At 39.6% G+C, this 25912-nt stretch overlaps 1 protein-coding gene across 3 annotated transcripts in view; it reads left to right on the top strand.

Annotated features, from left to right (window-relative positions):
• The first annotated feature begins 7451 nt into the window (after nucleotides 1-7451).
• The window catches only part of LOC112115967 (nuclear factor 1 A-type), a 297087-nt gene continuing 278626 nt past the window's right edge, over nucleotides 7452-25912 (top strand). For all 3 annotated transcript variants that reach the window (XM_026655367.2, XM_024213222.2, XM_024213218.3), the window contains exons 1-2: nucleotides 7452-7951; nucleotides 14280-14811. In XM_026655367.2, the coding sequence (XP_026511152.1) occupies nucleotides 7925-7951; nucleotides 14280-14811 (559 nt within the window). In that variant the 5' untranslated portion in view covers nucleotides 7452-7924. The remainder of the gene's footprint in view (nucleotides 7952-14279; nucleotides 14812-25912) is intronic.

Raw genomic sequence — 25912 nt, 5'->3', positions numbered from 1 at the left:
TTAAATTAGTATTTTGGCATCAGATTTCCATCAAACCTATGTGTGTGTTCATTTAATCTAAAACAGTTGAGCCTGTCAGTTTACTGTCTCTGCAGGCTTATTTTACTGTTTAAGGGTTATATACCACTTTCATTCATTTTTTTTATAATTTATATTATAGCAGTGTCTAGATCCCCAGATTGGGGATCAGGGCCTACGGTGCCCCAGTGAGCTCACAAACTGTAATCTTATTTTCAGCTTCTTCTAAAAGAATAGAAATGAACACACCAAGAAAGTATCATAGTAAATGGGTATTGTCAGCCTTTTTTGAAGTATCTTTTGCGCAATAAATGATAGAACTGGGGGAAGGGGTAATGCCAACCCAGTCAATATCTAACAGCTTCCCTCCACCACACACAATCTTTTTATTGGAATAAGAAATGCCTTATGGTACACATCAAATTATGGGCTGTAGAGTAAATGCTGAGGATTTAGCTCTATATAGTGCATGGTAAGTCTCTAAGGAACTGATCTTAAGCCAACTGGAGGCTTTCTATTGACTTCAGTGGGCTTGCAAACGGGCCCTGAAGTCCTGACTCTCAGAGGAGCTGACCGCCCTCAGTTCCCATTGACTTTGGTGTGAGTTGGAGTCAACAGTGTCCAGGGCTTCTCAGATGGTGGTCAGCACCTAGGAAGGTTGGGGTCCATGGCAGTTGAGCATGCTCAGAACCTTGAAAAAGGTAGTCAGCACTTTGGAGGATCAGGCCTCTAATGATCACAGTTCTATGTTAATATTGCCATGCTGTATAAAAACCTAATTGTTTTCTAAATTCCCCCTTATGTGACCCACCTCCTTTCCAAAAACCCAACATGTTCTACCTCCAATGTCATTATTGCACACCTGCCCATCTACAGATGTTCCAACAGTCCCGGTTTCAGGGGGGATAGTCTCGCTTTGCCGCCATCCCAGCTGAAGCAGAACATTTCTAACATTCAGGGCCACTAGGGAGGCAGCAGTGTGCCCCCCCACCCCCAGTTTCAAAGGGCCACAAAGCAAGTTGCAGCTTGGTGCATGGAGTCATAGCAAGGGTTTGGCCCATGCTGCCTCCAGCTCCTTTGGGGCAGACAGGCCAAACCTGAGTGGCACTGCACCCTTCTTTAGCCACTTGAAATGCACTGCGAGTATTCTTAGATAACTCTTGATAACATAGCAGACAATCCTTTGCCATGTTTTTTTTATCAACACTCTCAAGCGGACAAGGGTAAAACATAGATGGTTTAATTTAATCTGCAGACAATATTTCATCATTTGATGATTTGCTAATAGGAACCATCTAAAAAAAGCCCCTCACTAAATAACAGAAGTTTATGCTAACCAGTAGCTACCATCTTTATTCACCAATTTTAGTTAACACTATAGTCTGGTAGATCTTTAAAGTTCTAATCTCGTCCACTTAATAGTATTAAATATTTGGGGGTAATCATAATACCCCAGCAGTCCTTACTCAGCTAAAGGGCCACACTGTACTATTAAAATAATTATAAAGTTCCAGAAATTATCAATTGCTTTTTTTTTATGTTGCAATATCAAGAGATCTCAAGCTTCCAATACATGATGCAATGCTTTTGCTGTCTGCTGTTAATTACACAAGCCTCCATCATCAAGGATAGTTGGGGGTTAGGCTAGATGACCTTTGCGGTCCCTTCTAACCCTGTGGTTCTATGATTCAGAGCTACACACAATTGACTGGTGGCTTTCTATTTCTCACGCCCTCTTTGGAGATTTTTTTTAAATTAAGTTTAGCAGATTGTATTTTAGGAGTTGTAGATATCAGGGTTATCCTGCAAAAATGTCCAAAGCTAGTTAACAGACACAACGTCTTGCAAGGATGACACCAGGACTATTTTTGGGGTGCTGCAGAAGTTGAATACGTTGTAGCCAGGAATTCGATGGCTGTAATGATAATCCACCCCCACCTTCAGATTTTCCAATAGTTGGGAGGACAGGCACAGTTCGAATTAGAATCATGCAGGATCCTTTTGTTTTGTTGCATTTGATTTCTGAACTCAGCAGATTTAATACATTTCAGAGAAGAACTTTCCCCCACCCAGTGCAAATGGCTCTGCCGACCTCCCGGCCAGTCTTCTTGAACTAATTCAGTAACTTGCAAATAGCGGTAGGGTTTGTTTGCCTTTAAAAGAAGAGGCTCAGTTGCAAGGCGGACAGCCGCACGACAGCATGCAGCAAACCGTCTCCTTAGACCCAATGTCCGCCTGCAGAAAAGACTTGCATTGCGTACAGACATACCCTACTCCTCTTCCTCCCGCCTGCCGCTGCTGGGCTGGGGCCTACTGTAGGTGGACCTCTGTCCCGGCCCCGGCCGCAGCTCGAGCTGAATCCTGGAGCTCGCGTTGATGGGAGATCCAGGAGCTGCCATTGGCCAAGGGTGGGCCCCGTGCGTGCATCAGCCTCCTCCTTGTGCGTCCGTGGTTCCTATGCAAATTGCAGCGAATGCGGAAATAAACACGGGGAGGGGTGGGGGGAGGGAGAGAGAGAGAGACTGCCGAATCGATCTCAACTTCTGCAAAGTCTAACACAATCCAAAGCATACAAGGCAAAGCCAGGGAGAGAGACTCGGAGAACCCAGCCAGCCCGGCTTGGATGGCTTTCAAAAAAGAGGAGAGAGAGTGAGAGAGAGACAGATTGCATTGCAGCTCCTTCTGATTTGGGAGTAAAGTTTTTTTAAAAAGAAACCTAACCAGCAGCCTGCAATTGGCTACAGCTTTTATTCTCTTCCGGGTTTTCAACGGTTCCAAGTTTATTTTAGATATTAAAAACAAAATTGAAAAAAAGTGTCAACCTATGAAGCCAATCGTCTCAGCCTTGTAAAGTTTCTCACGTACTCTTTATACATTGCAATGGTACGTGGTGCATCTTAAACTTTCTATTTCCATGTTTTTATAAACAAAGATACTGTATGTAACGTGCTACTTAATAGCTATTCTATTGCCGATACATTCATTGTCAGTGATTTGCTACAAAAATAATGTGTAGCTGAATGTATTTCTATGTTATGTGTGCAGGAGATAGCAGCTGTGTGGTTGGGTTTTGTTTTGTGTGTGTATATATATGCACTAGAGTTTCCTTTTTTTTTTTCCCAGGGATTTCAGAAAACCGCTGAGCTTGACAGATTTTTTTCCCCTCCTAGCGCTTGCTCGGTTCCAAAAAGAAAAAAAAAATGTACGTGCTCGGGTCCGTAAAAAGACGTCTGGCATCGGCAGCCAACCCAGCACAAAAGGAAATGTCTAGACTTCGCGTGTAATTGACACACGCCTTCTCTAATCAATGTTGCAAAGCTCCATGATGGACTAGAGGACTGTCCAATGAGAGAGCAGCTTGGCTGTTGCAACGTTCGAATATCCCAAATGGGAGGGAAGCTGAGAGTGGGTTGGCCTTCTCCCCCCTCAAAGTTCTTTGAGCTCAGCAGGGGCCAGTGTAGTTTCAAGCTGTCAAACCTGCTGCAAACTTCCGGATTTAGCAAAGCACACACACACACACACACACACACACACAAAAGTGTTTCTGCTAGTTTAGCAAAATGCTGAGTTAGGGTAATTTTAACACAAATTGTATGTGCTTTGCTTTGCCTTTTGCACTTTAAAATAGATTAAAGGAATGCCAGGGTGATTAGACCACCCCTCCCCCTTCCCGTTGGCATTTTTGTGAAAGAAAAAGCTGCCAGTATTTCTCATGGGAAGTCAAGAAGGGCCCCCCTCAGATGCGTTGTGTGTTACTTTTGTCACTCTATATGTGTGTACAATGGATAGTAGGTGATTGCACTAGAATGTTTAGCTGACTGCAGATGTCTTTGCACATTAACTGTTAAACGGGCCCAAACTTTAGGAAGATTTAGAAAGCGCGTTGGAAGGCTAGCCGTGCGCCTTCCCCTCGCGTGTTAATCCTTTGTATGGTTGTTTATGGTTTTCTTAACCCATTAGTTACTGAATGGTGAATAGTGTGTACTGAGGTGCAGGAGGTCTGTGTTGGATTTGTTCACAGGCGACTGGCAGATGTTTTATAAAGTTGGGGTGTGTTCGCGCGCGTGGATGTCTGGGTGGGTGTGGAGTGGGGGGAGACGGAGTTAAAGCTACCATCAGGAATGTAAGTAACCCGGGACTGATGAATCTGTACGTTTCTTCCTGTTACTAGTCTTCCCTGTGCAGAAGGTGCGAGTGTAGATCAGTAAGACACTAACTTGGAGTCGGGCCCGTAGTCCCCTGGATATAAGTCCCTGACACAAGTCCAGTGGAAATCTATTCCAACAGCTTGTCTTGGAGACTGTAGCTGGCAGGCGCTGACTTAAAATATCCGACTCCTCTTTCCCTTGAGCGATGTAGGTACTTTGAAAGTTAACTAGAAATAGGATGGGTTCTTTTAGCTCTTTGGAAATTGGCCCCTACGTCTTCCCGTGTGCTACTTAAGGCAGATTTTGGAGTCACAAAATTCACACATTGCACTTAGTTGTGTACAGACTGTCTTTCAAGGGTCCGTGATCGTGAGTTACTAGCAAGTGTTTTATTCCCAGAAAGCGGCTCATAGTAACCAAAGTGCAACAAAGCTGGAAAGAAAGAAAGAAAGAAAAACCCCTCCCCTTCGAGGTAACTGGCAAAGAAATTGTTGCTTTAACAAGTACAGAAAGTGTATATAGGAGGGGGAAGGGGGCGAGTGTGGATGCTCAGTATTAGCCGAGTTCTGACTTCAGTGCGCATTGGACGCCCAAGTCTAAATCATACTAATACGGCCTCACTTTTAAGTACCTCCGAAATAGAAGAGAGTTCAGATGTACGTATAAGTGAACTCTCACTGACGTAATTTATATATCTAAGAGGATTTCACTAACGCTGGCAAGGTAAAGTTTCTGCAAATAAAACATTGTAAATGCAATGCCGGGCAAAGTGCCAGAAAGAATATGGATAGCAGGGATCATGGTAGAAGTCTCTCTCTCTCTCTCTTTAAGCAGACATCCCATCGCAAGGCAGCCTATAGCACTTTCAAAATAAATGACCGAAGTCCCCCATTTCCAATGTCTCCTTCCTAGCGGCTGATCTCCGGGTTTGCTTTAGTGCCTCGCTTATTAAGGAATTTGCTTTAACTATGCTTCCCCGCCCCCACTCCTGCGTGCCTTTAAATAGCTTTATATACCATCCGACGGTGATTTCTTTCGGAAACCCCCACCTCCCCCAGTTGCTTTGTTTGAACGTTCCTCTTGGAACTTTCACTGGGCGAAAGGAGGTTCTGAGCCAGTTGGGACCAGCGCTGTGCAAAGCTCCCCTCTCTCCTACCTTTTCTGTAGGCTCATGATCCTAGAGTTTAAGCGTGCACAATGTGTGCTGGATTCGAGAAAGCGGATGTGAAGGGGTTTGGTGCTGAACTTGGATGCAGCCTCTGCCTAGAGGGCGCAAACAATCGTCCCACGTCCAAAAGTCTTACGAAGGGCGCCAAAAGTTACTTAAGATAATATTGCTAACCACAAAAAGCTGGAAATCGTGGAGCAGGGCTGTTTGCTGCACCGAAAGGACTGCTAGGGGCCCGATCCCGCATTCCTCGCGCACCTAGGATGCCTGTGGAGTTCATTATCTCGGAGCTCATGGAACTTCATGTTAGCTTGTATTTGGGTCGGACAGGGAATGCAGGATCGGGCCCCAGAATGGAAACTACCCCCCAGTGACTCACTTTATTCTTAAAACTGGTTTTTTTTTATAACTAGATCTTACTGTGTATCACTAAAAAGTATCCTCCTTTTTGCCGCAGGGCTCTAAACAGAGGCAAATGTAAACATTACAGCAACAAAAGAAAGTTGTAATAAGTTATAGAAGAAGTTTTTTTTTCTTTTTCTTTTTAAGGCATGCTTTGGTCAATATCTGCTCGCTGTGCCTCAGGTACATGTCTTGCTGTCAGCCAGAAACTTCTGTCGAGGAAACCTGAAGAGCAATGAAGTGATATATAGCAGCAAATATTTAGCTGAAAGTGTTTCTTGTCATTATTTGACTAACAGATACAGACCACTTTTTTATCAAAGGAAAGCACTGAGTGAAAACAGCTCATTTTTCAGTTAGTCCAGGACATCCCCAGTTAAAGAAAGGCTTGTAGAGAACTTCCATCAAACATCGCCCTGGTAAATACCAAGAATCTCTTTTCAGTCAGCAAATGTAGTGACGTACTAGCGAGGGAATAGAAATGAAAAAGTCTCCAGTTGGAGAGAGAGGATTTTTGTTACTTTTTTTACACCAGGGTTTCTGACAGAGCCTTTTCTTTGAACAGCAATGGGCACAGGGATTAACACTCCTGAACTTGTTGTGAAAAGGCTTTACAGTTTGAAATACAGTACCTACATCTCCCATGCACATGAGAAGCTCTGCACGCTGCATTCGATGTGTCTTGTGGCGTCTCCTTTCCTTGGGGGTGGTGGTGGTGGTGGTGTTATGAATGGTTGTGGATATGTAAGTGTCTGCAGGCTGCATGCAGCTCATTGGGAAGAGGAAGAGGAGAAGGGAGTACTCCATCCAGGAGATATATTGATGTTAGACCGGAGAGAAAATATAAGACTCAATAAAAGAGAAAAGCTAGCTGACTGGAACCTTTCCAAACCCAAAAAACCAAACCCTTCCTTGTGCCAAAACAGTACGTTATAGCCTAAATAAGTGGCTGGAGGCTCGGTTCTATTTTAAGTGCTTTACTTTTACTTGGGAAGGGGGGAGCAGAGTAAATGCAGAGCACAGGTTGTGCATTTTTAGTAAAATAAGCATCCCTTACCATACAGTGATTTATTTAAAATGACAATCACATGCCAAGTATTAGGGATATTTGGAAAGTTTTGAAGAAATTTATTCCCCCCCCCCAAGGGACTTAACTTTAAAAGACATTCCAGTTGGTAAAATATTTATGGTCCTGATCCGTATTAAGGTGTGTAGACCTTAAAAAAAAAAACCACCCAAAACCTAGTGGACTGTACCCACGCCAGGGTTATAATTCTTTAGTCTCAACAGTCCAGGGAAAAAAGAAATCTGTGAAAATTCCACGTGTAAAAAAAAAAAAAATCTTCAAGACCTCCGCTAATGAACACGATGCCTGCAAAAAAAAAAAAGTTTGGAGTTTACAATGCGTAATTAAATATATCCCACTCTTCAGAGGAGCGTCTGCAAGGCGAGCAGCTGCCCCCCAAACGTTCCCAGACTTTTGCATCTGTGGAGCTACAGACGCAATGTAGAGGCTATACAATCGGTAGCCTGTATCGGTGAAGTTCCTTAGGCGATGCACGGAGTAAGGGAGGCGGTGGGGGTGGGGTGGGGGGATAGCACTGTGGAAAAGTAGTTTTGTTTGCTGAAGCACATCCTGTAGCCTATAGCCGCCCGTGAGTCCTGCCTGTAACTGCTCCTGACTGCGTTACCCAGTAATGCACTGAGAGCGGGGATCGGGGATAGGGAGGGCTGGCCGAGCCCAGCACTGCAGCCCCTCTCCCCTCCCCTCCCTCCCCCGGGCAAGGCAGCGAGCGAGCTGCTGCTGCTCTTGGTGCGGTGCAGAGCGGAGCCGGAGGCGCGCGGGCAGGTTCCCGGGGAGCCTGGAGCCTGGGCGCGCTGCTGGAAGCTGGGGGTGGGTGGGAAGTGTGTGCTATGCCTTTAACGCCTGGGTACAGTAGACATGTATAGTGTGTAGTGTAGGGAAAGTCTAGGCGGGGTTAAAGTTCAGCTCATGGAGCTGCTCAGCGCTCGCTGCAGTTTAGCAGAGTTGGAAATGTGAAAGCAAGAAGCAGGCTAGGTTCTCCCCCCCCTCTTTCTCTCTCCCTCTCTCTCTCTTTTCCTCTCTCTCTCCCTTTCTCTCTCTCTCTCTCTCTCTCACTCTCTCTCACACACACACCTCCAAACCACAAAAACCCCCACAGCAGTCATGTATTCTCCTCTCTGTCTCACCCAGGTAAGCAGCTGTTTGGATGCATTTGGGGCTGGTTTTGCTGGGTGGTGCGTGTGTGTATATGCGCTGGGGGGGAGGATGGTACGGCGGGGGGAGAAATACAGCTTTAAGAAAGTAACTTTGTTTCCATTAGGTTGCATTCCTCTTCTTGCACGGCCATTTGTGTAGGCACATGGCTAATGGCGCCTACTTATTAATGGTTTAATTAATATTGGTGGTGGGGGGTTTTCTGCTCATATGCAATTTTGGGGGGGACGACCTGCACGTGTTTAGCAGGGTTGCAGCCCATGACATGCTTGGTCATCTGCAATCAATACTCACTGTTTGTGCTTCCGATGCGAGTAATGCATGAAAACATAGATGTGCTTAGGGTTATTTTTTTTAATGTAGCATTAAAAGCTGCTGCATTTTCTATTTTAAGACGTAAGGTATTGCATAGTCTGCATTGATTTCCCTCCCTAAAGTCCACACTTTTGTTTGTAAGGGTATGGTTCGTAGATGCGGTTAAGGTTTGCCTATGAGTCTCTCTCTACATTACCCATGCCTGGACCTATAGCTATATATATATATATATTGCACCTACGCATAGATCTGCAGCTATCTACATGGCCCTGATCTATAGCCCTACATATATAAAATACACATTGCACCCATGCAGAGACGTATAGCTGCACGCACTGCACTCCTGCATAGATCTACAGCTGTACATACATTGTACTCTCGTGCACAGATCTATATCTCTGTAAGTACACTGCAGCCGAGCAGAGATCTATAGCTCTATACGTTGCACCCCAGGCACAGATCTGTAGATGCAGCCTCTGATGGTCAAGAACGTCTAGCTCTGTCTTGCTCCCTGGAAATGTACTGCTTTGACGCGCGTGGTCACTTTCCCGGGTGTCACATTTGCCTGGATGTTTGGGAAGTGGGGGAAGTTTGGATTGCAAGTTCCGTCAGTGTTTTTCACAAAGTTGCTGGAGCCCTTAGGGCAGCCAAGTTGCCTCTGTGTTATTTTTCAACATTATTATTGCAAATGCCTTTCCCCTCTACATACTCCCTCCCTCCCCATTGCATTGCCCTGGATCTCTGGAGTTGAAGCTTGTGTGCTGACGCCCAGCTCTAGACTTGCCCTCCATTCCGGACGGTCTCTTCCTTTCACAGCTGCTGCTCTAGCCCCTGCTGCTCCAGCTACACTTAACTGCTCAGGACTTCGGGCAACTTTTCTTCCCAGCCTCCTCTCCCTCCCTCTATCCCTCCTCAGGCGAAGGATTGCGCTTTTGCTGCTTCAGATCCGGTGCTGGCATTTTTCATATTTATTTTCACTATTAAAAGGCATGAAGCTGAACTGAGATGTGATTTTTGTTCTCGCCAAAGCTTCCCCTCCCCTCCATATAGCTCTGTAATCCTGTCTGGGATTTAGATGCCTTCTAGTCTGACTATTATTCATAAGGATGATAGTTTCTATTTAGTTCCAATTAAGTACCTTCTTCCGTCCCTTTTAATCCAGGTTATTGCAGACATTAAATTGTACACCTTCAATTAGCAGGAGATAATCGTTTGAACTAGGAAATACTTTGTGGAGGACTCAGACCAGAGATTATTTCCTCCTATATGAGAGCATTATTCCTATTATTTTATGTTTATATATATATATATATAGAGAGAGAGAGAGAGAGAGTCATTGCTGGAGAATGACTGACTCTAATCATAGGAATGGATAGCTCTTAGAAGTAGCCGGAATAGCTTTAAAAGTTTTATTTTTTCCTTCCATAAATCAATGAATTTGTGGTTATAGTATCCAAAGTGACTATAGGTTGGAACTTTACCATGGTAGTAATCTTACAGTTGATTATAGATATAGTGAATGGGCTTGTGAGTTGCAGTGAAATGCGGGGGGTGGGGGTGGTGTTTCAAACTCTGTACCTTTCTGCTCAAATTTATGCCAGTTTATTAATGCAACTGGAAATACCTACTGTCTGTTGTTTCACGTTCTGGATGATTGGTGATAACATAACTTTCATAGAAGAAGCCATATACTGTTATCCTTTCAAACTGCACACATGTAATCCTGTTTTAGTAGGCCCGGTGGGACATTAAGAAGAAGACTTAAGACAAATGTGGGATATTTTAAAATGCTGAATATTGTATCATTCTGTTCCAGAATTCTTGCATTCTTGTTGCACATTTGGAAAAGTAGTTTAGGGATTCAAAAGCCCTCTTTTAAAACTCCACATTGAGAACGGAACCGTTATGTGGTTCTATCATTTTACGTAGAAAACATAGGCGAAATCATTAATAAGGGCGTAAGTAGTTTTATATATTTAATGTCAGAATTAACATATGCCTTTTATTTATACAAGTTTTGAAATAAATGCTTTTTAAAGTTTTGGTGAAACATTAGAGTTTTAGAGATGAAAACATTAGAAAGTGGATTTAAAAAAAATGGTCATAAAGCACATTAGTCCAAGAAACGCAACTGAAATGACATGACTATGTACCTGACATAGAGATTTGAATCATCTATAAGGAAAATATACACAGCATTTGTTTCACTTCCCTGCTGCATATCCAGAAAATATTTTGGGCACACATGTACCTCTCTTTATAGATTTATGGACAAACATTTATAGGAACATGGGTTTTAGAGATTTTACCCTTGCTATATCTGACTTATTTTCAAACACATCCACGTAAATATATTGTGGAAAACAATTACTCTAAAGCATTACGTTATTTTTTTAACTCTGATCTGGATTTTAAGGCATTTTTGTCAGTAGATTTTACAGGTTTTTTTAAGAGTATGTGAGAATTTTTATATACATATAGTTCTAAGGCCCAGCTTTTAGATGCAGAATGTGCTTTGAAGCACTATATTGACAAACTGAGAGAAAGTTTTATGATAAAGCTTACTGTTTATCACTGTCTTTTAAAAAAATGTATTAAACACACTAGTGGTGCCTTTTATTTTTTAGAATAATCTTTAATTGTTAAAGGAGATAACAGTGCCTTTAAACTAAACTTTTGAAATATTTTTTAACTTAACCTGAGAAAAGGCAAAAATAATCTTATTTTCTTTAAATTTTTATATTTTGCCGTGATCACGTGATCCGACCTGCACATGTATGAATACTTGCTCTTGCATTGCTACATTTCAGAAAGTTGTTTGGTATTATAACATTGAAACAAATAACTTTGTTATGTAGAATAAAAGATCAAATTTGGTTGGATTAGTAGTGGATTCCTTTATCCCTGTTCATATTTTGCTAATACCATGTCACTGAGATTTAGGTAGGTTGATTTTACAGGGCAATATGTTTATGAAGACAGTTCGAAATACTGGATGAGTTAGTCTGTCAGTCTTCTGTTCTTGAATTAACCTTTTTGTTTAGTACCTCATTTTGAAAAATCACATTAGACTGTTTATGTGATTATGTTATGTGTATATATATGTGGTGTAGCATGTAGCAGTTTAATACAGACTAATTACTGCTTAAAATTATATCCTGGTCTTTAGGCCATATAATGGTTCTGAGCTTTTTTAAAGTCATCCCTGTCCTGTTCCTTTCTCCCCGCCCCCCTTTCAGGTTCTCTGTAGCTCATCTTTAAGACAGATTAAAGGAACTGTATTTTAGATAGTATCCAGCCTAGGTCCAAAAAAGTCATGAGCATATGGGATCAGTCAATAAGAAGTACTTTTGAAAGCAGAAAGTTAAATATTTCTGGATAAACCAAGATGTATTTAGAATTTATTAATGCTTAAAACAATCCTCCATTTCAATGTAGGTCTTTTCAGCGAATTGTGTGTATACCTTAGCAGATAAACTTTGACTTTGCAGAAGGCCTTTTCGCACTATTGGCTCTTCTAAAAGGGGGGGCGGGGGAGAACATTTAAGGATCAGAAGTGTGTTTTTATTATTTTTAATAGCTTCTGGTGAACTGCAACTTTTACCGTTTTTTCTTCTAAAGCTATTTTTCATTTGTGAAAGTGCAGCTACACGTGTTATGTTTGCTGCCTTCTCTTACTTTTTGAATCTACTGGCCGAAAGATAGCAGCAATTTTTTTTTTTACTTTATTGAAATTTGAAACCAGGATCTTCTCCAACGGGGGGAAGGGGGGAAGTGTCACTCACCAAAGTTATTGTATTTTTACATATGATATTTTAGTAATCATTCATATTTGTAATGACTCCTGCACTGTCGTGCTGCATTGAAATATCTCTCTTTAATTTTCGGTAGTTTCTAACAATCTCCATTTTTTTCTGATATAAATGATCTAATGCTGTTTATCAATTTTAATATTTACATTTTAGGAACCACAGAGAATACATGCAATTAAGCCATTTAGAAAGCTAACACAAGGTCTTGAATTGTAACAGGATTTTGCTAATAGAATGTTCCTATCACTGATTTCTCGGTTTTGCCTATATTTGTTTGAGCAGCAAAGCCTATTTAAAAAACAAAAAAAGCCATTGGAGCTGTAGAATAAGTATATTTTAACAATGTTATTTTTAAGGTTATGAAATGATTTTGATACGTGACATACTCTACATGTGAATATAAAAGAAGAAATTCAGTTAAGCTGAAAAAAACAACAACCCTGTTACCTTGCAAGAATGGACATAAATTAGAGTTTAACATGCTGTAGGAAGCTTTGTGCAGGTTCATGGTGGGTTTTTTTTTTTGCCCCGCAGGGCCCAATCCTGCAAATGGGAGTAACTTCATTCATGGGAACTGTCCTATCGACCTCATGAGTGAAATTAGACCCTTGCATACACGTTTGCAGAACTGGGTCCTTAAAGTGTACATGCTTTTCTATAGGTAGTGTAACATTCTGTAACAGTATTACGTAGAGAAACACAACAAGCAGAATATAATGAATTATAACATGTTTTGATCTCCCTGTCTGATTTATGTAGTACTTTTTAGGTATATTTATTTATTTAAAAAGTTGAATATATGGATCTTTCTTGCAACATATTTATTCAAGTTCGGGAAACTTTTTAATACTGATTATTTCTGTCTCAAGTAAGATGAGTGAACTTAAAATATTATTACTGAAGGCAAGTGATGTTTTCAGGTGGAGAAAAGTATTATAAATGTGGTAAATTCTTTTAAAATATATTAACAAAAATAAAACAAAATGTATTAACAAAAATAAATAATTTTTTGAGTTTGGATCACTGTGGCAATGCTAAGATTTTGTGCCTTAATATTTACATAGAAGCTTCCCTCTCTCTTTTTTTTTTTTTTAAATAGAAGGCCGTCAGAACTTGTCTTGTATCCATGGCATAATATCACATTTATTATTTTTGGTAGGCTACATATAAACCAAACAGTTGTTTTTTTAAATTATAAGGGTAGAGTTTAAGTTTTTAATACTGTTTACTGTTAGGCATGCTGGAGAAATTTGCAAACTGGTTACATTATTTACTGTTTCTAGTGGTACAGTAGACAGAGATTAGAAACACCTTGTATTGTATTATAAAATCACTTATACTGAAATTTTATTACACTGCAGATTGCCATTTCCAAATATGTCTTAGGGAAAGTTTTGCTGTATTTCAGACTTCCCCATACAAACATTGATTGGCATCCAAATGTTTAGAATTTGCCAAATTGGCGGGCATATGCTGGCTACACCACAAGCAGTGGGGTCAGGGAGAGAGCAAAGTAAGATATGCATTCTTTGAAAATGGATTAAAGTCACTACACTCGTGTATTTTTAAACTTTTATTTTATTTTATTTTTTAATGATATTAAGTTTTAGGATTGAGTCTAATAGTTACAGAATCTTCCTCATACTTATGTGTATTTTAGTTGTTCTCTACCCTCTGTGATAGTGGTGTCATATTCTTTAGGCTGATATAATATTGAGAAAGGGTTTATATATAGATATGTATATCTGTAGATATGGTATGTGTGTGACTGTGTATACAGACGCTCCCCGACTTACGTAAGCGTTCTGTTGTGGAATGCCTTGTGTAACTCAAATTTTGTGTAAGTCGGAAATGTATTCCTGACCATTATGCAAAAAAAAACCCCAAACCCTCCTATTTCTAGCTTATGGAACTTTTTCCGTAAGTGCGGATTTGCGTAACCCAGGGGGCGTCTGTATACATATATACAATATATGTATTAATATGTGTGTGAGATTACAAAGGTGCTTGTGTTTTCTGCACTGCATAGTATATACACATTGTCATTACTTAATTCTCACATCTAGCGGATATTAATTTCTCGTGTTAAAACAGTATTTTAAAGAGATGTTTTGAACTTTGTGACTGATTTGTTTGTGTTTTCATGACATCAGTATAATTCTTTATCATTTTTCCAGGATGAATTTCATCCATTCATTGAAGCACTTCTGCCTCACGTCCGAGCATTTGCATACACGTGGTTCAACCTGCAAGCCCGAAAACGAAAATACTTCAAAAAACATGAAAAACGTATGTCAAAAGAGGAAGAGAGAGCAGTGAAGGACGAATTGCTGAGCGAAAAACCTGAGGTCAAACAAAAATGGGCATCCAGACTTCTGGCAAAGCTACGGAAAGATATCAGGCCTGAGTACCGAGAGGATTTTGTTCTCACAGTCACAGGAAAAAAGCCTCCATGTTGTGTTCTTTCCAATCCAGACCAGAAGGGCAAGATGAGAAGAATTGACTGCCTACGCCAGGCAGATAAGGTCTGGAGGTTGGACCTTGTTATGGTGATTTTATTTAAAGGTATTCCGCTCGAAAGTACTGATGGCGAACGCCTTGTAAAGTCCCCACAGTGCTCTAACCCAGGGCTGTGCGTACAGCCACATCATATAGGAGTTTCTGTTAAGGAACTTGATTTATATTTGGCATACTTTGTGCACGCAGCAGGTAAGTGCATTTATGCAAAGTTGTCCAACTTTCTGTATATCTGCAGTCCTCTGCTGTACCATCTGAGTTGAGTGTTATGACCAGTCAGAGACCGTATGAGTCAGTGTTTGAACTTGGGAGAATATGTGCCATGTAAATGTGGTTGGCAGCATGGTTTTAACGCCAGTTCCAGGCCTGACAAGTAAGAGAATCTACACCAATATACTCTGGTTGCGAATGGACAGGTGTTCTCACACTTTCTGTTGCCTTTAAGAAGTAATAGTGTCAAGATATGTTGGTTTTCCAATACTAACAGCAATCAAATCTTTGGCACATCTAAACTGCTTTCAGAAGTGGCCGACATTAATATTAGCACAGGAAATGTTAAAGGCTGTCTTTTAGAACTATGTAGAGGCCTGTTTAAAATGGACCTTATTTTAATATTGGTAAGAGAAAGAAGGTAGCTGAACCTTTTTTTAAACTGGCTTTGTATGTGTGTTGTGTTGTGTAAAGAATAAATTCAGGGAAATAGAAGTGTCAAAAGCCCAAGGTGGTAAGGCCCAATGCAAGACTCAGTGAGTGCCTTCAGCTCGTATTGACGTGGGTGATAGTTGAAGGTGCTGAGCACCTTGCAGGATTGGTCCCAGAGAGAAAAGCAAAGAAATCATACAAATATGTAAATATAACAGTGCAGTGTGAATTGTGGCTAAAATAAAGGCCTTTGGTATCAAATGGGGAAAGTAAGGTCAGTGTTAAAAATGTAACTAGCACACAATAAATGAATACACTTAGAATAGAACTGATGGCTTGTTTGACAATTTTGCATTCAGGAGAGCGGAAATGCTTTTACACTTCATGAAATTTGCAATCTTGTCTGTGACTCCAATGCAAACCACGCCCTGCCTGTGAATATTAGTATATTCAGAGGCTACCTAATAGGTCAACTGGATAAATAACATGCAGTAGCATTTCTTTTCAATCATTTTGTTTCTGAAGAAGTTGCTGTGTATGAAATGTTAGGCCCAAGTTTTTGGAGCTTGTTGACTTTTCATATATACGTACTAGTTTTGCTGGATTTCATTCACAGTAGTAATTTAAGCCGGGGGTTGGAGGGAGTTGAAAATGGGGGGGAAACAAAGAGAGGTCAGTGGACTCTTATCAATAGAAACTTAATAAATATAATAACAATAATAATAATATAAATCTTGCTAAAAGAAGAGAATACATCTATTATCTGGCATTTTTTTGGGGTGATACATAAAGTGCAGACTATCCAAAAGTTGCCTGCAATAAATCAATATTCGTTGCGATACATAGTATCACTTCAGTAACTTTATTGATATAAAAACAACAAAGAGTCTGGTGGCACCTTAAAGACTAACGGATATACACTAAGGTTAGAAGGAACCTTTGGCTAGCACTGTGATATTTTACATAGTTAAGCTGTGAAACTTTGTAATTAGATGTGATTTGATCAATCACACTTCACATTGCTGGGGAAGAAAATGTAGGCAAATATTACAGGAAGAGTGGTTTATTTACTACATGGTATGGTGAAATGGGAATGACCAATTCATGTAGACTTATATTTAGCACTAGTGTTGTTTAGTTAGTGTTATGTTTCATGAATTAAATGCAGGCTTCTGAAAAGGACTGTGAATTGTCAGCAAAAACCAGTGACCTCCTACCTTAAAAACTTGAATACACATTATCGTTTTTGTCTGTCATTTTGTATATGTCTAGATAAAATATGGTTGAGAGACAGAGAGAGACAAGCAGCTAAATAAAGTACATATGTAATATAAGGAGGCCTAAAGTGATAGTTTTTTCTGTTATGGCAGTCACACATTAGATATTTAAAGAGTCTAATAATATTTTGATTAGCAGCATACCATCTTATCAATATGACAGTGGTAACAAACAGACCGCAGTTGCACTTACTGTTCTTTGGACTAAACCTTTGCCACAGGAACTTAAACATTAAACTTAATCTTTATTTACATTTATAGCCTCTTTTAAACTGTAAACCTCTCACTCTAACTATACAATTTAATATTTTACCTGTTGCTTACTGATTGTATATATTGCATTACACTGTTATTGCAGTAGTTTGTGCTAGGATGTTAGCAAATCTAATCATAAAGTGGGACAAAATGGTTGTAAAATGATATTTAGGAAGCATGCAGTGTAGTATTTGCCTTAAAAAGACGTAATGAAAGCAACATGGATAAGGCTACCTTTTGGTTTTTTTGTTTTCTTCTGATGTATCCCAGAATTCTTTGTTACACCTGAACACTGGCCAAGTCAACGGTGATTGGTTCTCACAGAACCGCAGTAATGGCAGCTAATGCTGTGTGCGCAACGGGAAAATGACAAAAGAAAATAGTAAGCGTCCTTTGTCTCAGAATATTTCAGACTTGATTTCAGAGATTTACAGACCTGTTATTTATGCCGAGGAAGTTGCCAACACAAATATTAGGTAGGTTGGTCAACTTACATATAGCTGATTTGACAGGCATCTGCTATAGTGCAGAAGATTTGTAAACACTAAACAATGTTTTTACCTCCTTAAAAGTTTTGAGAAGTTGCCAGTATTGGCAGGAGGCACAGACTTTGAAACGTGCTTTAAGATACGTGCCAAAACCATTGTGGCCTTTTCACCCATAGTGCTTGCTTCTTTTTAATATTTATTTGTTTATTTATTTAATAAATTAATTCTGTTCCACTATGCCTTGTTCTAGATGATTTCAACAGTGAGATGTTCCTTTCCATCTAAACGTGTACAATAATTATTGCTTTGAGTCCAGGCTTTCTCTTTAGTTGGACACTGTCATCTATAAGAGAATACATGTGCCCAGATTTAAATAATGCTTCTGACAAAGCAGATTCAGCTACAGAAATGAATTATTCTCTTTTAAGAACTACTATATAAAGAACAAGAAAACTCAAGTATGTGAATACACAAGCTGCATGCCATTTTCGTAAGAAAATGAGGAATGTCGGTGTTTTCTGAATTAGAAGGTGACCAAAAATGTATTGAACTATAGAGCATCAGCTCCAATTTGCAGTTTGTAACCTGTTTAAGAAAAGTATTCTCATACCCTTAACTTGGGTTGGCTTTTTAATTTTTCATTTATTCTGCACATGTATCAAATGACAACTTGGAAACCACTGTGGCAAACCGTTTTCTTTGTGGGAGTGTAACAGTAAAGCTAATTTATGACCAGTTCTTTACCAGATGATCTGTATCAGAGTCTACAATAAACCAGGCACGTGGCAAGGTCACAATTTAAGTTGTTAAGGTCATAACCTTAGCCACCAGGCATTTGACCTTTTAGATAAAGTTAACCTTTGTTCATTAGTAAGCACTCAACCAAGAACTTTCTTGATTTTTTTACTGCTTCAGAGTTACTTCTGCTAATGTGATCAGATTGTAGAAAAGATTCGCAGCTGAAGTAGTTAAATTTTCTGAGAGTCATTTTTTTTACAGACTTCTTGAGTGGACAAAGCTAGGTTGTAATCTATAGGCCACAAAGTGACAACAACACAATACTTGATTTTTTTGACAGACATTATCCACTCTAGGCAAGCATTAAAGCTAGCTAGAAATTTGCCACTCAGAATCTTTTAATCTTTAAAATGGACATTGAAAAATGCTTAATTTTAATAAATCCGGGATTTTTTAATTTAAATAAAGCCATTTTTCTAATTTTAATAATAGTAAAAAATGAAGCCAAGGTGGAAATAAGATGTCTAATGTATTTGTGTAACTGTGAAAGTTTACTTCACATTGAAATACCTTCTGTGGATAATTTACTATGTACAATAATACTATGTACACATGACTTTAAACTTAAAAAAGACACATTTTATGTTGTAATTGGTGGCATTTTAATATTTATGCTTAGGCTATAATAAAGGAGTATCAATTGAAATAATGCACATACAGGAAACATACTTGCATATATTCAGAATATCAGTGTAAGTATCTTTTAGTTCCGAGTCAAAAAGGTACATAACACTTTGCGCCATCATCTTTTAGTGCAATTGTTATTGATTGTTACTGCATTAATCCTGTTAATAGCTTCAGTTGTTCAGTATGTATCTGTAATGTGAAAGGTGTTCTAACAGTACTGTACATCATAAAAAGAGCTGTCGCAGCGTCCTGAACCCCTGATATGTGCTCTGCAAAAGTCTAGTGTTTTATTGTGTAAAGTGTTACCGATTACCACATTACATACACCATATTGTTACCTTAACTTTGTTGTAGTGAAAGCTCATTTTTAATTACTTAGGTTACTTTCCTGGTTTTCTCTGAGACAGCATTTATTATTTAATTTAAATCAAAAGACAGAGTCCACTGTTAGTTTTTGATGCATTTTGTTTTTATTTTGGCTATGTTATTGCCATTCCATCATACAGATAGCCACGATATGCAGATTGGCCAGATGGTCGTGTTAACAGATTGAGAACCCGCTTCCCACTGCTAAAGAGCAGGTGTAAGATCAGTAGGGTTTTTTTTTCCTCCCAAGATTCATCCCAAATGCTCATTAGAATAGTGTTTAATGATTTAAAAAAGGGCCACATTTCAAAATATCGTCATATCTGTCATTAAGTAAATGTGTAATGCTCGCTGCAATTTATATGTATATCTGGAGATATTTTAAGCATATCCTCACTATGAGACTGTTGGAAATTGACTTCTAATACATGACTGTTGAAGTCCAGCGTATGTCAAAAGCAATCTTAAATGTTTCACACGTGAGGCTGGATGTTAATGACACACATGCATTACTTCATTACTGGTCTGTGTGTGCAGATCCAAAGGAACCTGGCTACATCAATATTCAGAAAATCTCTTAACGTCATGTTTTTCATGGGTCTTCTTGCCATAGAGAAACATTTATGGGTTAAAAGTAATATGAGATGTAGTGCTCTCAGCGTATTTCCACCATCAAAGAAGATCAGATCTTGTATTATTTCAAGCCCATAAAAGGCTCCCATTAAGAAAAGAAGCCTGCAGAAAACATAAGTACTCACAACTGGATTTGGAATACAAAGACTAAAATCTCTGGACATCCATTGTTTTATATATAGCGCGCGCGCGCACACACACACACACACACACAGTCTATGGTGTAGAAATATATCTTTGCCCATCAAAAAATTCTCTTTTGGAACGTGGAATAATCAGTCTCTGCTCCTTGCAGGAGCAAACAGTAGTTGACAGAAGCAGGATTTAGGTTGGGACAACTGCTTTCTCCCTGCTGTTGTAACTGAGATGGTAAGTGGCTGTGTTAATTCTAACCCTAGCTATAGCGAAACTTGTGACTGTTTGCTATATCACGAACCATTGGCAGTTCACTCGTGTGGTTTAGCTTTCTACTTTCACCACCAACAACCAAACAAACAGTGGCTAAATATGCTTTTAATGTGGCTAGAATATTTTCCAGGTGATTTTTGAAGTCAGTAATGTAATAATATTACTTACATGTGTTATTCTTCAAGCAGAAGTGATCTGGAGTGAGACAGTAGATAGTGTGGGTGAAAAATTAGGAGAAGTCTTTGAATGGAGGTCAGTGCATTTATAACTGAGGTTTGTGTGTTGGTAAGAAAGTTACCCAATGCTGTTGGCTGGGTTTTGACTTGTCTACAGTTACTGCATTTTTATATTTCCCTTCTTTTCCACCCAATGATGAATAGCATTAATTTAAATCTATTTAAGGCGAGTGTGGGAGAAACCACAATCTTTGTTGTGGTCACTGCTGTACACAGCAGGGCTGAATGTTTCATTTGGTTGAGGCCTCAAAGCAGATTCTAGAGGACCCAAAACACCATGTCAGCCTTTCAAGGCCTGGAGAGAAGCAGTGGAAATTCTGATTCTTCACAAATGCCGATATTGATTATTATGACTATTTGGTTTTTTTTAATTTCAATGTAAAGGAGAGGACGCCAGTCCATGGCTCTGTGCGTTCAAACAATTATTGGAAAGAACATTCCTTTCAAGAATAACCACCCAGCAGTGTACTGAAACCACACACACAACCAAATTAAATTAACATAACCAGCTAGTAATTCAAAGCAGCAAAATAAACCCAACTCCATCAACTCCCTCACCCTCAACCCTCCCCAGAGCTCTAGCAAAGAGATGTTCTTCACATCACGTCCTAAGCATCAACAGTTTGGGGCTGTTTAGAGCTGGGTAGGTGGGAATAAATTCCAGACCAAAGTATCCGTTCTGGAGAACTCCCTGCTGGTGGGTTCTGTATCAAGCGGGTTCCAGCTCACGTAGCTTCGCTAGCCACAGCTGTGGCTATAGCACCCATTCTGGATTATTTAAAATTAATTGGAGGATTGTAATTACAGATTAAATAGGCAAATTGAAAATTCAGGGCTACTTGTTTAATCATTGCCATAGCAGTCACCATGGTTGACTCTGTGACTTATCACAGAGAGAGCTTGAAGCAGATGGAGTTCTTTGTGAAATAAACGGGATAGTTTTAATCCCAGGTAGATACAAAGATACCCTTTGATTCATTTAATTTGTTTGATTATCAGTTAATTATTTGTATTATGGTAGCACCCTGAATACATGATCAGTTCCAGAGCACTGTTGTATTAGGCACTGTGCAAACATAGAGGTAGATGAGGTTCCTGCCCGCAAAAGTTTACAATCTGAAGTTTTGGCTGGCTTGATCCAGATTCTCCAGACAAGTTTTCCAAATGTTCAAACCTGAGATGCTGAAGGTTAAGCGCACAAATTCATACTGAGGACACCTAATTAACTGACTTGATTTTCAAAAATGCTGAGCACCTGCAGCTGCCATTGATTTCAGTGGGAGTTTTGCCCAAGTAAGTTAATTCTGATTGGTTCTGCCAGGAGTCGGAGAGTTTTCTGACCAGCTCTAGTGTTTACTATATTATTCTATTCAGTGGATCATATTCTCCCATCACTAGCAAGAGTGCAATGGAGTCTCCACTGGTGTAAATAAAAATAATGTATTTATATGCTTTGGGCAGTATTTAATAACTGTGTAACTTTGTTGACGTAAGTCAACGAATTTGGCTATTTGAGCTCAATTCTGTCTGTAGATGCATTCATGTAACTCATTGAGAGTAATGCATATATCTCTAATGGCAGGATTTAGCTATTTTAAAGCAAATTAAATTTCTTTGGGTCAAATTTATAGCTATCCTCCATAAAATAAATATGTGCATCCATTTTGTGTTTACCCATGAGTGCATGTGCAAAATGGAGAATGGTGCCATGTAAACTGCTTTGAGCTGTGTTTTGTGTGTATAAACTTGGGTTTTGCCTGTGCAAATGGGCTGCTCCTTCATATTTGGCCCTTTGAGCCCTATATTTAGAAACCTTTTTGAATCCTTAAAATTTGAGGAAAAAAATGATTGTGATCCTTTACTAAGAATGGATGCTGTCAAGTGCCATCATATGCCTCCAGTCGAAGCCCTAGTAAAGCCTTGTAAAGGCCTGTGGCTGCAACTTTATTGAAATGTTAATTAAACCTGCCAGGTAAATATCTAAACTCATTTGGGCCATTGTGACGACCAAACCATTGGGACTCAGTACAGAACTATATCAGGCGCCACTCATAGTTCTAGACTCATGAAAAGAACCAGCCACACCATACTTATATTTCAATGTGAGGCTTGTCCCCATACTGCTGTTGTCTATGAGCTCTTTTGGGGCCAAGAAACATGTTACACATCACCAGGGATCTTGTAATTGCAACAGTTTATCCTATAACCGTTAGTGTTGGGTGTTGCAAAAGCTCTCCTGATGTGGACTGCTGAGGGCACTGCCTAACCAGACCTTGGGGATGAAGTTTAGCTCTGATCATATACCAGAAAAGAGGGAAGGGAAGAATCCCATGGAAAGGTGAAAACCCTGATTTAGGTCAGTTTACCAAAGAGGGAAAATTCCTTCCTAATCCCGTACGTGGGAGACAGTAAAATCTGGTGCAATTCTAAGGAGAGCTAAAATAAACACAGAGGCAAATGCACATCCAACCATGGCAATAAGCTGCAACTGATTCATGCATTGGGAGGGTGAAGGGAAAAAATTCCCCATCTGAAGAGACTGGAGCATGCTCTCCAGTTTCTAAATAACCTCCATCCCTATATCCATCCCATTCTGGTTGACCAATCAGGTGCCATGGCAGGTTTTAAAATGGCCAGTTGGGCACTGCCTTGGGCTCAGGGAGAGTGCTCTTTCTTCATAAAGCCTTTATATGGTAGTGATACGAGCTGAGTAAAATTGAGATCAGGCTAGATTTAATTCTGAGCTATTCTGAAGTTTTCATGGCTTTAGTGAAAAGTGTCTGTCACTCAAAACCTAGATTTGAATTTAGTTCTTCACACTCCGGGACTGAAAAGCTCCACACAACTGTGTGATTTTGGAGTGGAAAGCAATTAGCATATTTGGTCAGGATGATATAGACAGTATGTCTGCATTCCTTTAAAATATAAATCTCGGTCATTTAATTATGTTTTCAGAGGGCAGATATGAGGATATACTGCAAAACTCATTACCTATTATACTGACACGATAATCTTATTAACCTTGCTTTCTACTTTTTAATTTTATTGTGCACCCTGTATAACTCTTACGATATCAAAAATAATTGCTTGGCGAACACATGATGTCAGAGGTCTGATACAACATTTATCTTCACAAGTGAGGAGACTGATAACTTGCGAGTTACATAACTGCATGCAAGGGATCAGATAGTGCCTCACAAGAGAAGGAAAGTGAAGATAATTGTCAGCCGATAATATACAAGACAAGATGCAGGCATGTGCGTTTGTACTTTAGACTGAAAATCAGTCTTGCAAAACTGTTGTGAAAATTGACCAGCGTTTGTCAAAATATGCTCGTTTGTCCATTTCTGATGATAATTTCCCCCCCCCCCCAGTTTTACTCACACATTAACTGTTACTTGCTTAAGGCGAACAAAATGTTCAAGGCTGATGTTTACAGCCAACCACACCCCTCCAGTTGGATTTTCTATCATGAACCTTTACACTCCATCACAATTCCACTGAAATCTTTCTCTCTCTTTCAGTGTTTAGTATATATTGGATATTTTCTCCTTTATTTTGTGATCTGGGGGTGGTGGGCGGAGGGAAACAAATGCCATAATAATATCCCTTTTCAGAAGAATATAGTTTAATTTTGTGTGTGCGTGCAGCAGCTGCCATTGGCAAGCTCTCGTCTTTGTTGCCATGGTTTTTATTGCATGTGTGCCAGAACATCACTGGATGGTTCAGCATGATCCCGTTATTGGGTGAGATGTATCTATAGTGAGTCACAAAATTGTCATTTGATTGGTGGATTTAAAAAGTAGGATTATTCAAACAGGTGAGTCGATTATGATGAAGGGTTATTTGGTGGCTGATGGCATAGTAACTTGGGTAGCGCTGGTTAAAAATACCACAGAGGCATGTTTTGACATATAGGAAAACAGCCCAACAGTATCGTCCAGTTGAACTATGAAGAGGCAAAATAAAATGGAATAGACACAAGTTAGGTCAGTTGTTTTATTCAGTGCCATTTTTGATGGCAATTGTATAAATACACATGTTGGACCCAGTCCTTTAGTTCATTCCTTCTCAAAACTCTCATTGAAGCTATTGGGAGCTTCATGCATTGACAGTAGCACCAACTCCATGGTGTTTAGTTATTCCTAAACCATTAAAATAGTTGCAAGATGAGGGGCCAGTGTTGCATGTAAGGATCAGAGCCTGAGTGGTACATGTGGAAAGCATATATTGGACCTACTTGAGATCTATTTGTGAAAAGTTGTATATAAGAGATAGGTATTATTATTTTATTACTCATGGTTCTTTTAGTTGGGCATGTTGAGACTTAAGACAGGCAAAAGAATGAATATGGTCAGTGGTACACCATTGTATGAGCTATAAAACTGACACTGTATGCCTTGTAAGCATGTGTGATATTAGCAAGACCCCTTGACTCTGCTATAGCTGTTACTTGCTATGGCCATAGAGATGTAGCTACTATTACTCTTTTTCTTTGGTTCCATCTATCCATCAATCATATTAATAATGTGCCTGTCACATTGGTATCTAAGCAAGGACTAACTGTTATTTGATAATATGTCTGCTATGCACCCATTTTTTGTGACCCTATGTGTCTTCTCTAATCATAACCATTGACCTCCCCTATTGTATCCCTTAACTCAAGCACTAGATGCATAAAATCACATTGGGAAACTTGCCCCGGCACAGATTACTCCTTGGTGCAGAGTGCATTTGCAAATTTGGGAATTTGCCGTCTCATGTGGGCAAGCCCTCTAAGCACGGAACTCCCAAAGGGAACTCTTAGGGCCTGATCCAAAGGCCAGTGAAGTCAATAGAGATACTCCCGATAGTGAGGAGTTCCATGAATGGAAGGCTGACATGCTCAGGTTTGTGGAGTGCAGGCACTGTGTACAGCGTGGTATGGGCCTGCAAGGAGAAAATGCAGGATGATCCCGATGAAAAACTAAGTGCAGCATGAAATATTGAGACAGCTTTATGCATGTAGCTTGCCTTTTTTTTTTTCAGTTGAATACAATCGCTATGAACTACAGATCTAAGCTTTGTAACTGAAATTACGACTAGTCAAACTTCCACTTGAATATTTCTGCTTAAGGCCAATGTACAGATTAGAAAATATACTCTATACCATTGAAGGAAACCTGATGAACCTCTGCAGAGGCATCAAAAGCAAAGTCTAATCTTGATATGTTATTGTCAAGGCAAAAATCTAAGAGAAGTTTTAGGACAGAAATATGATGTCTGTCACATTTCATCCCAAAGAGGATTGCTGGATTTTGGTGTTCTCTTTTTGCCTAAAGCAGTAGACAAGAGAATTTTAGTTTGGAATGGAAGAGCTATAGCAAAATCCCTGTCTGGTACTACACAGGGTGAAATTTCAATTTAATTCAGTTGGATTGTTGTTCTTAAGTGGTAGATTTTACTATTTAAGCAAAGTAGGTTCAAGTAACTTATAAGAAAGTATTGCTGTTGTTGTAATACCTGTTGGGGAAAGATTGTGCAGTGATGAGGACTTGATGTTACAATGACTTCATAAAAAATA

Source organism: Terrapene carolina, unplaced genomic scaffold, assembly GCF_002925995.2.
Source record: "Terrapene carolina triunguis isolate 2854851 unplaced genomic scaffold, T_m_triunguis-2.0 Scaffold210, whole genome shotgun sequence".
Lineage (NCBI taxonomy): Eukaryota > Metazoa > Chordata > Testudines > Emydidae > Terrapene > Terrapene triunguis.
Note: the sequence above shows the minus strand (reverse complement) of the source record. Positions and strands in the feature narration are given on the sequence as shown.